Below are 12,492 nucleotides of genomic sequence, written 5' to 3'. Positions count from 1 at the left end.
CTACAATGTATCACTTTCGGAGATCATTTCCTGTTAAGGATTTTTTTCTCCCATATATTTTTGTCGATTCACTGAATAGTTATGCAAATTTATTATTAGTCAACTATGGGACTAAATTAGAAAATGTTTGAATATAAACTATAAAATTAAATATTTTTTAAACAAAGTAAATTTAAAAAAACACACAAACGAACCACTAAAAAGTAAAAACATATATATTTAGAAGAAAAGAAAAAAAAAAAAAAGAACTACTACCGCTTGGCGCTTAGGGTTACATTTCCTAAACAAATAGGCGGGAAAATACAGCGGGAAAATAGTTAAGAGAGAGAGAAATCACAGTCGAAGATAAAACCCTAAACCGGTCACAGGGTTTAGGAAATCCCACGGTCGACACAGGGGACTGAGGAAATGGAGAGCAGAGACGATTATAAATTCATGGAGATTAGGGATGCCATTGCCTCCATAAACCAGAAGGTGAACCTTATCGCCGTTATCATCGAGTTCGGCTTCCCCAGGCGAACTAAGGGCACTGGTACTGATCCTCCTCTTTCTCCGCCATTGCAGCTCGCTTAACTGCATACATATGGATTTTGTGTTCTCTGCGTGTCTCACTCCCATGAAATTGTAATCGATTGGACTCCAAACTCTGAAACATGTCGTTTTTTTAGTTATACTCAAGCATCTAGTATTTTGATGTCATCTATCTATCTCCATCCTCTCACGTATAATAATTGACTGGCAATGATGAAAAAAAGGCCGGACTTACGGCTGCTTCCGTTTGGTCGGTAGTAGAATGACGATATGTCTGCAGTAAGGTGTTTTTGCTGAGCCAGTTCTTATAATAGTATAACACTACACAGTTCGAGCGCTACATTCTTTCTATTGAGATGTAAGATCATCGAGTATTCATAGTTTTCTCCCAATTTTTTTCCGAATAGCTGATGGTTTGTAGTGGAAGTAGTAGTGTTCTTACATTCCTTCGTAGTAGTCTCAAGTGAGTGCGTTCTTGAAGGCTTCTTTTACTTAGTCTGATTTTATCTAACACAAAAACTCCTCTCTAAGTTTTTTCTTCCTGCTTCCCACCCCCCTCATCTTTTGCTTTTTGTCTCTCTCTGTTGATTGGAAGATATGGACTGAGTGATACGTTAAACTGTTCCAGCTGGTATTTTTCATATGTACCAGGATATGGACATATTTGATCTATATTTTCTCTGTCCAGTAGATAATCAAGGGTTTTTTTGTTTGATGGTTTCTAATGGAAGGGCACACTATTGGTTGTTCGCTACATGCAAAGGATCCCATTAGTTACCATAGATGCAGCGATATGATTACCATGACGAGTCTCTATCAGATAGTAAATTTTGATTTGATTGATCCATTCCTGGGAGTGGGAGCTCACGAGATATGTCAAGATTCAATTATCCACATTTTGTGTGATGACCTGGTCTAAACACTGGATCTTTCTTCTACTTGAAAGTCCAACCAATCAATTCATGGAACTTCATGTCACTTGGTCAATTAAATTTATTTATGATTCTTGGGTCATATAAATTACTCTTTTCACCATTCCCCCTATCTCTGCCTAGTAATTTTGTTAGTTTTGAGCTACAATTTGTTTCAGTAAGGTTCTGCCTACTTTGAGAGCACTTATAATTCTTTGGCAGATTACTTTTGTGCTGTAAAAATTGTCGATCAATCTCAGCCAAAACCTGGAATTACTGCAAATATTTTTGCTGAAAGTTTGGAAAAGCTTCCCCATGTTGCTTCAGCAGGAGACATCATTCAACTCTCTCGTGTTGTGGTATTCAAAAATTCTAAATCTTATGAAAATTTTATTTCAATGTTCTTTTTCCTCATATATTTTGTTTATCTTTTCTTCTTTAGTATCTTGTTTTATTAGATCCTTTTGTTTAAGTGTCAAAATTTTCACTCACATTTTATTTTATTCAATCTGAGAGGGAGTAAAAATTGGTACTAACAATTTGGTGAATTTGCAATGAAGGAAAAAACAAATGGAAAACTGAAGTGAATGGATGATGGTACTGCTTATTTCACACCAAACAATATAAGATTATTGACTATTTTGTAGGACCTGATTTTTGGAATGAATATTTTTGTTGTTGTGAAGTATACATTTTTCTAGTCCTTATGTTGGGCTTCAATCTTGTATTCTCCTTTGTCATTTTATTCCTGACAATTATAATCGTTTCTACTGCTCAAGAAAAAAATGAATGAATGGTATAGACTTGACTAGTTTGTCTGGTTGGTGAAGCCATTAATTTATAAGTAATTTTCTTTTCCACCTGTCTATCCCTATTGTCCGAAATCTTGGCTCCCGTATTTTCTGAGCTTCATGTGGCATCATCATGACAAAACATGTTTGGTTTGCTCTTCTTAATTTGATTTTCACTTATGTAGCACTTACATATGTTTTTAAAAATTTCTTGATATCAAGTCTCTTGTAGTATTCACTGGATGTGATGGGGTATTGGATGAATATTTGAACCTACTTATCTACTTGAGCAGTTGAGCTTTTTTCATAGACAATGTTTTAGCTTTGTTTCCATTCTTAAAGGATATAAATGATAGGTGGTCAACGCCCTATCTCAGAAATCAAATGATAATTGCAGATGAAAACTCATCAAGGGGAAATATATGTTGTCTTCAACAAGAAGTTTTCTTCATTTGCTTTATATGAAGGACAATATGGAACGAGCTTTCAACCATATGATGTTTCACCAAAATTTCAACCGAGAGATCTCGATAAGAAGTTTATTTTGAGTCTGAGAGATTGGCTTGTTGGTTTTGAACTTGATGAAGGTCTGTCAATTAAGTATTGAATTTATAAACGACCAGTGTAGTTCATTTGCATGATTAATTACAAACTATGAACTTTTGGCCTGTCATACAACGTCAAATTTTTACTTTTGTTTCCTGGGGCAAAGCATACCTTGTTTGATAGGCTCCCTTGGCAATAGTTTCACTTCTGATGTTTTGCCTTGATGAGTGGGAGAGGTAGCTGAACATGTACACAGTGCAGGAGATTTTGATCCTATTAAATGGAAAATAAACATGGAGGAAAATATAGCCGTTTCAATTGCTCTCTACATGGTGACTAATGTCTTAAGGTTTACCTTTCTATATTCCCAAGGAGTTGTTTTAAGTGCTTTCTTAGCTAAAATACGAAGAATATTAACTTAGGAAATATCAAAATTTGGTCTAATTTTTAAAAGAAGTCTTCAGCAATCAAATTTGGGTCAATTAACAATGTGCCTCTGTTTATAGACTAACAAATGCATGGATGTATATGTGTGTGTATATGTATATTGCCTGCATATGTGACCCTCGAATATCTAGCAGGATTATATGCCTTGACTTAAAATACGTTTGATTATCACTGAGTTTTGTAGGATCAACGAACTTTTCATTTGTGAGGGATATAAAGGAAAGCAAGCATGTTAATTTGATCTGCAAGGTGAGGATCTATTCTGAAAAATATTTATAAAGAAAATCAGTTACCTTATCCCTTCTTTTGGGTAAGAAGTAATTTCATTGATGAGATGATTTACCTTAATAAATCAGAGGCAAAAAACTAATGAATGTTAAAGTTTCAGAATGGTATGCCATGCATCCTATTCTATCCCAGTTGGTCTAACTCTCTCTGTGACACATAGATTGTCTACATATGTAAGGATGCTCAGGATGGGGCTCTTGCTTTTGTCTGGGATGGAACTGATGCTCAACCAATTAGCATTGATACAAAGTGAGTTCAAGAAAGTGAAATTATTTAGTGTTAAAAGCATCACATGTACAGTTGGATATTCAAATATTTATGATTGGTGTAGTTCATTTCCTGTGATGATGAATTGGTGGTTTTAAGTTACAGGTGTGTTAGCGATTGCATATCAAGAGTAAAGTGGTACAAGGGCTTGCTACCTCTATGATTGGTGTAGTTCATTTCCTGCCAGATCTTAAAATTGAAGATTGTTGAAAACTTTTAGGATGAGTTTCGTGCTAACTTCCACTTAGGGTTTAGAAGAGACCCTAATGAGTTGAAAGTTATAGGGTTTTGAAGAAACCTTAATGAGTTGAAAGTTGAATTATTAGTTCCACCTCATCTCTTTAATTAAAGAGCACAAACCTAATACTGTAGGGTAAGTCTTAGAGTATCGTCATCTCTGGCTCTTTAACTGTCTCTTTGCTTCATCATGTTATGGGTGTTTCTGAGCCACTTCCTAAAAGTTAATGCTAATTTTATTTGGAGATGCAACATCCCCAAAAAAAGTCAGGTTTCTATTTTGGACATTCTATCACATAATTAATACGTTGGCTAAATTTAAACTTACCTTCTTCCGTCTTGATGAAGAAAGAGGAAGTGGTAGATCACAATTTTTGTTGCTCATTCCTCTGCGTTTCTCTACCATGTTTCTTTGAGACAACTTTCTTCATGTTTCTATTATCAATTAGAGTACAAAAAGTTAGCCTTAAAAAGGTAGCCTGACTAGTAAGGGCATGAAGTCTCTTGGTCAGAGGTCTCAAGTTCGAATCTTTTGGTTAGCTTAATACAAAAAATTCTTGATGTTTCTCGAGTCCAGGCCTTGGGGTGGACATGGGTGCCCTTGGGTATAGGGGAGTAAATCTTCGACTCCCAATAAAAACAAAACTAGAGTACCAACACTATGCCACATAGGAGAACAAGCAATTATTTATTAAAAAACTTGATAAAGGTTCATCTTACTTATTAAGACAAATAATCTGATCTTTCAACCTTGAACTCGACCATTGCTTGTTCCACCAATTCCTTAGACAAAGAATATTTGATAAAAGGTCTATCTTATTTATGATGGTCAACGATACTCTTGAATGATATTTCATCCTTGATTTCATGGTCAATAAAAGATTTATACTTTTTTTTTTTCCTTTTCTCTTTCTCGTGGGAGGGAGAATCTTTTTGTGACTTATGTAAATGCCATTAGTTGAAACTTCTTAAATGCACCATCAGGCATTAAGTTGATGAACTTTAATTATTATTTTTTTAATAGAAACTGGGAGATTCAAATGCTAAATATCTATTATCATACCTTTTATTGAGGTTGTATTAAGGTGGGCTTGGTTAATAATTAGCCATGAACCAGGTTGGCAAATGAAATTGACAATGCGCATCAATTGGGACCAATGTTGCCAAGAGATAAGTTATGCACGTTACCTTCAGTTGGCTCTATCTTGAGGTTAATTTTTGACAAAGGGACTGAGAAGCAGAGTCTATGCGTGCTTGAGTCTGGTAAATGGGTGAAATTTATTAATGTCCTATGTGAAATGCAAGTTGGATTCTTCCAAATTGTGGTGACAGCATTTTCGAAGCTTCGATATATGCCAGAGGAGGATCATGCTATACAGGCACGCCAAAGGTTAACTTTCCATGATTTCATCTTTAGATAAAATGCACGTTAGACACATACTTGACTTTTTTATCTAAAGGTTTTGATGCATTATGACATTTAATTATTAGATCATACGAGGAACGTTTAGCATCAAAGTTGGGTAGAATTTCTTTTTGGAGCTTTCCTTGGCCTTCACCCATTACAGGTTTGAACTTTCTATATTTTCATGAAACTGCATTTTAATGCGTTGTTTGCGTTGATTGTGAGTTAATTATTTATGATGCTCATAATTTCACTTAGAATTTCTTCTAGTTGCAATATGCTGATTTTCTTGTTCACTCTACAGAGGTGGACTACAATGATGAGCCGTTTGTCACATTGATGGATGTTTTAACATATCCAAAGGTATTGCATCTCTCTGTTGGGTTGTTGGTTGTGTGGAAAATTTTATTTTCTTAATGGTTTATATACTTTCTGAAATTTGTAGGATGTTCCGTTAGCTATTTGAACAGAAAGTATTTATATCTAGTGTCCCTGTCCTTGCATTTTCGATATAAGTAAGTAGTGCTTGGCAAAATTTTCATGTGCTTCCTTGTTTTGATTAAGGGTGATGTACTTTAATGGATGTCGTAAATTGTTTACGTATAAAGTACCGGCACCATTTTTGGTTTACTGTTGGTGTTGTGCACCGACACAGCTCTTGACATGTGTCTGGCATGCTAATTTGAGTGACCAATTGTTTTTTATTTTTATTTTTATTTTTATTTTATTTTCTGACATGTGAAGAAATGTCCATGACATGTGGGAACACGTGGACACGGTTGTAAGGTAAAGAACAGAAAATTATTATATTAATGAAGTCCAATAAGCCCACTTAGAAAATATAACTAAATCCTAAAGAAATAGGGGGGGCCTCACTGCATCAGCTATCCACGATTTTGTCTACTTCTCATCAAATTGTTTCCTCCATTTTTTCTTCAACATTGTCTTCCTCAAGGCCGTCACCCTGGTCTGAGAGAGGGAATCTCATGCTCGCACACTTCCCTCTTGTCTATGTGAGGAGAGAGATAGCACCAGATCTTACTTTCCCACCTCTTTGACTAAGAAAATAATGATTTGGATCTTGTTGCCCCAAAGAAGAGAGGCATAACCGAATGCACCATGGAGCTTCTTTTCTATATATATGTATGTCTTTCATGTAACTAAATCTACATTTTAAAGTATAACAGTTACACTATGTCAAGTTTTACATTATACACATATTTTGAAAAACTAACGTGTCCCTAACATGTCATATTCTACCTTTTAAGAAATTGATGTGTTGTGTTGGTACCGTGTCTATGTTGCATGTCCATGCTTTTAGTTGTTTACAAAATGACTGTTCTTTTTTTTTTTTTGCACTATCTCATCCGAAGGTTCAAATATTCCGATGATCTATGTTCCTAGGCAGTATGATTGGAAGATGGCCGCTTCTGTAACTTGATTATGGATGTATTTGAGAGGAGACTTGTTCTATTTTCAAATATTTTAAAATCCTTATTTGCCTTTCTCAAAATGATTTCTGTTATGCATTTGATGCCTGCAGTAGAGTCACCCGTGCTGGGTGCTTTGTGCTATGCTTATTGTAGTACCCCTTGCAAACTGCTTGACTTTATTCCTTGATCATTAAGTTCACACTCGACAGGTGACTGCAAAATTTAAATGTGTAGTTCGAGTTGTGGCTGTATATCCATTACAGGCCAAGGACTTCTGCTCTCCTGAAGGGACCTACCGGGTTAGGCTGAGCCTAGAAGATTCAACTGCAAGAATTCATGCCTTATTGTATGCGGAAGATGGAGTAAGAGTCTTTTTACCATTTACGCCACCTCAATTCTGGGATTGGTTACTTTCCATTCACACAGAACTTAGAGGAAAGTAAATTGATGTTCTGGTTTCTTATTAATGATATTTACTTGAGATTTATTAGTTTCCGTTCACAGAGAACTTAAAAGAAGTTGTGGATGATCTGATTCCTCACTAATGATATTACTGACAAACAGAGGAATGTCACTTAATCTATAGAAGATTAGGTGTGCTCGCAAGTAGCACCTAACTTCTATATGGAGAAACACAGGAAAAGAATTCTCTGATTGTATGAAATTTACTATAGTCAAGTCCAGACAACCAGACAACCAATTAGAGTTAAATGCAGATTAGTATAATAGCAAACATTAGTAAACCATAACTATTAAGCTTCCTCAAATCCTAGTTCGTAATGCATTTCACTTTCAAGATGTGTCGTTTGTAAGACTGCTTGATCTACTATATCAATTAGAACTTGTGCGCTCTACTGATAATATGATGTTACTAATTTGGAGTTCATGAGTTGTTAGAAATTAACCCATGTCCTTGTGAAAAATTGTACTAACCTTTTTCTTGTATTTCATTAGCAGGCCTTTATTTTGGCCGAAGGATCAAGGAAATAATATTTGTGACATAATGCACTTTATAAACCTTTTCCTTGATTTTGCTTGCAATACTACAAATGTGCATTTCTTTCCCTCAGTTCATGACAACAATTCCTAAATATTGGCTGTAGTTGTACATATTGACACTCTTTTGATTGTTTTGTTCACATGTTGTCATAATCCGCTGAAGTGCAAATTCTTTGATGGCCATCCATCGGTCGACGCTCTAACAAGGAAGCGAAACAAATTACTTGGAGTTTCAGCAAGCGGGGAAAATGAGGCCAGCATAAGAAATCCTCCTTGGGTGCAGTGCTGCTTGAAATCTTATTACCTCAATAAACAAGATTTGTGGGGAAGTAGACGGTACAGACTGTTTGGCACTCGGCTAGTGGTAGTAGATTAATAGAATAGGTGGAACAGTGGCCTAACTGATCAAACTTTGGGAAAAACAACTTGCTTTTGTGGCATTTCAGATATTTATTAGAATTAGCAGCAGACAAAGTGGAAGAATGCCAAGTGGTCAAACTGTGGGAAAATAAGCTTGTTTTTTGGCATTTCAGATATTTATATTTCATAGCTGTAAATATTTTTCTGTTTCCGAAAAGAAAAAGGTTGTAAATTTTGCATGGCGTCGAATATTTGCACCCAGTTGACACTTGCAGAATTGGATCACAGTTGGATATCATTACACGATGAAAATTAAGTTTCGCGCCAATTAATCGAGATTGCCTGCTAGTTATGAGTAAGTCCTTTAAGATTCCTATTCAAATAAATTTGATTAGTTTCAGCATAACACAAAGTGCTACCTCGTACAAATCTACAATGGAACTGTCACGTAACAAATAAATCACTAAGAAAAAAAATCCTCGTTTTCTATGATCAAGGTTTTGAAATTCCTCCTGTAATCTGGGTTGTGAAAAATCCCTAGAACGCAAAAGCTCTTTCCACGCAGTTGAGTTATAGTTCCTGTACAGGTTCTCATACCTCTCATTAAGGAGGGAAAAGGAAGAAAATGAGCATTGATGAATTCAATCAAAAGTACAGGATGTGGGCATGGGCATGGGCGTCGGTTAATTTTGTGCAGCGATGTGGGCATTGGGATGGGGTGGCGCAGCCTCAGCAGCAACACGAACAGCTGCATGCCTCCGTTGCCGCTCTCTAAGATATAGCACAGTAAGGAGGCACACAAACAGGGTCAGAATTGTTGCATTTCCTTCCTCCAAGAGTACGTTCTCCACCCATGCGTCGATTTTAGGATAGACTTCTGGCAACGAATCAATCACATGGACCTATTCACAACATCATAACACCCTCATTTGATTTTTAAATCATCCAATAAAGCAGAGCAGGAAGAAATATCTCAAAATCTACTGGTGCCTAGAAGCTAAGGTACTCTTGCAAGACAAAAGCATTAAGAAGAGAAGTTCATTAAACCCACCATAAAACTGTCGGCACGATTCTTTCTTAACCACAGGCTTGCTAGGGCCAGCTTGACTGGTAATTTTGCAGCTGGGTCGAGTTCCAGAGCTTGATCGTAGTAACGCTTGGCTAGGTGGAGATCAAACGGAAGGCCTAGGCCATGTTCGTGCATGTAACCAAGGTTGAACATGGCTTGTGCATTTAGTTGGGATTTGGCATGCATGTATGCTTCTGCAGCACGATCATAATCTACCTCAGTTCCCTGAGTAGAAGTGAAATGTATAAAAATGAAAACCTCAAACATATGATTTAGATAAAATTTAACAAATATGTTGTTCACGCACTCCCATAACATACCCGACCATAGTAATATGCATCCCCAATCAGCAAAGCGGCATGTTCGTTGCCCTGCTCAGATGCTTGCCACCATAGAGAATGAGCTCTCTGATGTCTTTCTGCATCTGTGCAAAAGCCAGATTCCCCCATACACATGCTTTGTTCTCCATATTTGTCAAGTATCCATGCTGCATTGCTTTGTGCCACCTCATATCCTAGCTCAGCCATTCTTGCATACAAGAAGAATGCCTTGCCAATATCACTTTTCAGATATGATTCCAATGCCCATCTAGACAATGAACTCCAAGGCCCCCGTTCAGCAACTAATTTGTATAATGCACTAGCCTGCAACCACGAGATTTCAATTATATGCAGTATGCGTGGCCTATATCATCCCTGGTAATAAGTCCAGAGAATTTTAGAATGTTTCCTCCAGAAAGACCAATATAAACCAGGTAAAATAAGGAAATATAGAAGCAAGACATTTTGTAAAGCTTTCAAGTTCAACGTGTATGAATCAGTTGAGAAACTTTCCAAGAATTAGTAGAAATCGACAATAATGCATATTAAAAAAAAAAAAATCATGCCACGAGGGTAAAAACACTAAAGTGTCAAGTTACAGCTTTCACACTCCAATGGAGGCTGGTTTCAAAAGCCTTATAACAACCCAACATTTTAAACATTCAAGGGTTAAATCAAAGCCCAAAACCAATCTGCTGATTATAGAAAGAACGGGATAGACTTTGAAACGTAGTTGAGTGAACTTACCATAGCAATATTCCTCTTAAGCCCAACACCAGTATGAAACATCTTTGCCAGCTGGTAGAATGCCTTTGGTTGTCCAGCATTAGCAGCCACTATAAAATGATTACATGCCTTCTTCACATCTCGCTTTACTCCAATTCCTTTAAGATACATAACTCCAAGATTATAGTGACCACCAGACTCCTCGTTATTGGCAGCTTTCTCAAAGTACTCCTTGGCCTATATTAAAGGATGTAGCATTTGGGGGACATGCAATGAAGATGTGTTATAAGCGATGTGGGCAGAGTGAATTGGAGGGGAAAAAAAAGAGAAGTAAAATTCAGGTGCCACATTTACATGTGTTAAGTTAAGAAATCAGCATTTAGCATATGAAATACAAAGAAAAGGATAGCCATTCAAAAGATGCATTGATATCCAAATAATAGAAGAAAAAAAACATGAAAATGAGCCACCAGATTTCTGTGGGCACAAGTGAACTAAAAAAAACAATATGAAATACTTCAAAAATTGATCATCTTTCCAGTACGAATTTAATACACAATTAAAAATTTAAATCAAATCATCTCTAATTCACTTATTTATGCAGGAAAAATTGTATTGCCAGAAGTTCGGTGGGTTAAGTAAATGGTATCTATCTGTCCTCTGAAAAATGGGGGGAGGAAAAAAAAAACAGACAGCTCCGTCACAGAATTGCAGCTACATAAGGAGACAGAAAATCGAAGTTTAAATAGTAATTGCCACAGAGTATTATGGTAATCTTACCTTGGTAAAGTTTTTCTCCACTCCATAACCCTTGACGTACAAATATCCCATACCATTGTAAGCAGAAAATGATGGCTGCTTGGATGCAAGAGTTAGCCATTGAAGCGCCTTGGTATAATTCCTCTCGACTCCAGCACCCCTTGCGTATATCTCTCCAAGCAGTTCCATAGACCTTGGTTCACCTTTCTCCACGGCCTTTGAAAACCACGACAATGCTTTGGCATGATCACGCCTCAACCCTCTCAATCCGAAGTAGTAAAATAGCCCAATTCTATACATAGCCCCAGCATTTCCTTTCTGCGCTTGATATTCCAAAATTTGGAAGTCCTCGTCCTCCTCTCCTCGAGACTTCCTTAAGGCATCCTTGTTTTCCTCGGCTCCATTATGGATTCTCACAGGTTCAATAACTGGAGAATCCTTTGAAACTAATAAACTATTAATGGCTACCTCTGCTAATTCAGCATAAAGCTTGACTGCTTTCTCATACATCTGCAACCAAGCAAGGTTTGCCCCATTGGAAAAAACGATAAACAAAAGGAATTGGATGCATTAACATATTTAGAATAACTTTTCATTAGAAACTTTTTTTTTTAATTATTTTTATTTTTTTCTGAATGTTGATTCAAACCCAATATATCCATATAGGCCTAGAGACAAAACAAAAATTCGTCGAGTAATTAGACGGAATTCAATAATTGAAGTTCTCGCACTTACTTCTTGCCTGAAGTAAATATACGCAATTGCCATCTTAGATTGCTTGTTCCCTTCAGCGGCGAAATAGTGATACATAAAGGCCTTAGCTTTATTCGTCTCCTTCATTATCCCCATCCCATACAATAACCCTAGCACCGATTGGGCGTGCGGATCCCCAGTCTCCGTAGCAAGTTGATCAACCTCTGCCACCGCATCCTCCATCGATCTGAGGTCCCCCAAGGTGGCCGCCGACATCATTTTCGCTAACGCAGAATAGTAGAGATCATCGGGGGCGTCGGGGCCGGAGGCGGGGGAATCCGGTTCGAAAATGGGGCGCCAAGAACCGGGGTCGAGCTCCTCATCGGACTTGTGAGATTCGGGTTCACCAAACTCGTCCCACTCGGCGGCGTCGGAGTTGGCAGAATCCGACGAGTCGTCGGCTGGCGGAGCATCCTTGAGGTCATCTTGGGAGATGACGATGAGGAAAGGACGAGCGTTTATGAATAGAGAGTATAAACATAGGAACAGGAAAATTAACTGAAGCCTACGAGTTCGTAGTTGCATTCTATTCTCTCTTTGGTTCCGCAGAGAACTCGAAGAAGAAGAAGAAGAAGAAGCTGGAGAATTCGCGAGACAGAACCACCATTTGATGCAAACAAAAACGACGACGTCCAACGCTTGCACGTCAT

The 12,492-nt window shown here is 37.3% G+C and overlaps 2 protein-coding genes and 1 non-coding gene across 6 annotated transcripts; 2 read left to right on the top strand and 1 right to left on the bottom strand.

The window, feature by feature from the left end:
* The first annotated feature begins 293 nt into the window (after positions 1-293).
* Positions 294-8,476, top strand: LOC111008854 (protection of telomeres protein 1a). 4 transcript variants are annotated; one of them, XM_022281697.2, is made up of 10 exons: positions 294-532; positions 1,665-1,801; positions 2,631-2,820; positions 3,411-3,475; positions 3,693-3,763; positions 5,136-5,408; positions 5,510-5,586; positions 5,728-5,786; positions 7,066-7,218; positions 8,019-8,476. In XM_022281697.2, exons 1-10 carry the CDS (start codon positions 409-411, stop codon positions 8,229-8,231), a joined length of 1,362 nt encoding a protein of 453 aa, XP_022137389.1. In that variant the 5' UTR covers positions 294-408; the 3' UTR covers positions 8,232-8,476. The 4 variants fall into 4 exon arrangements, with proteins under 4 accessions (XP_022137389.1, XP_022137388.1, XP_022137392.1 ...); XM_022281696.2 differs by having other exon boundaries at positions 295-532; positions 3,675-3,763; XM_022281700.2 differs by lacking the exon at positions 294-532 and having other exon boundaries at positions 1,454-1,801; positions 2,590-2,820; positions 3,675-3,763.
* On the top strand, positions 737-833 carry LOC148212594 (small nucleolar RNA snoR113). The gene has a single exon (XR_015790018.1). It is a non-coding gene; the product is annotated as a small nucleolar RNA snoR113 (small nucleolar RNA).
* An 88-nt stretch (positions 8,477-8,564) lies between the features above and the next one.
* LOC111008853 (ERAD-associated E3 ubiquitin-protein ligase component HRD3A) lies at positions 8,565-12,458 on the bottom strand. The gene is made up of 6 exons (XM_022281695.2): positions 11,825-12,458; positions 11,111-11,599; positions 10,352-10,567; positions 9,605-9,928; positions 9,267-9,509; positions 8,565-9,117 (listed from the first exon to the last, which is right to left on the bottom strand). Exons 1-6 carry the CDS (start codon positions 12,365-12,367, stop codon positions 8,899-8,901), a joined length of 2,034 nt encoding a protein of 677 aa, XP_022137387.1. The 5' UTR covers positions 12,368-12,458; the 3' UTR covers positions 8,565-8,898.
* Positions 12,459-12,492: the final 34 nt, after the last annotated feature.

This window comes from Momordica charantia (assembly GCF_013281855.1).
Source record: "Momordica charantia cultivar OHB3-1 chromosome 3 unlocalized genomic scaffold, Mcharantia_2.0 BLBB01000003.1, whole genome shotgun sequence".
Taxonomy (NCBI): Eukaryota; Viridiplantae; Streptophyta; class Magnoliopsida; order Cucurbitales; family Cucurbitaceae; genus Momordica; species Momordica charantia.
Note: the sequence above shows the minus strand (reverse complement) of the source record. Positions and strands in the feature narration are given on the sequence as shown.

Bases quoted from the DNA above. Each gene is read 5' to 3' on its own strand.
- LOC111008853 (XM_022281695.2), bottom strand. From the start codon at position 12,367: ATGCAACTACGAACTCGTAGGCTTCAGTTAATTTTCCTGTTCCTATGT. The intron at 9,929-10,351 runs GTAAGTTCACTC...TCGTGGTTGCAG, and splicing joins TTAAGAGGAATATTGCTATG to GCTAGTGCATTATACAAATT. The intron at 9,510-9,604 runs GTATGTTATGGG...ACTTCTACTCAG, and splicing joins ATGCATATTACTATGGTCGG to GGAACTGAGGTAGATTATGA.
- LOC111008854 (XM_022281696.2), top strand. From the start codon at position 409: ATGGAGAGCAGAGACGATTATAAATTCATGGAGATTAGGGATGCCATT. The intron at 5,787-7,065 runs GTATTGCATCTC...CACACTCGACAG, and splicing joins ATGTTTTAACATATCCAAAG to GTGACTGCAAAATTTAAATG. The intron at 7,219-8,018 runs GTAAGAGTCTTT...AATCCGCTGAAG, and splicing joins TATTGTATGCGGAAGATGGA to TGCAAATTCTTTGATGGCCA.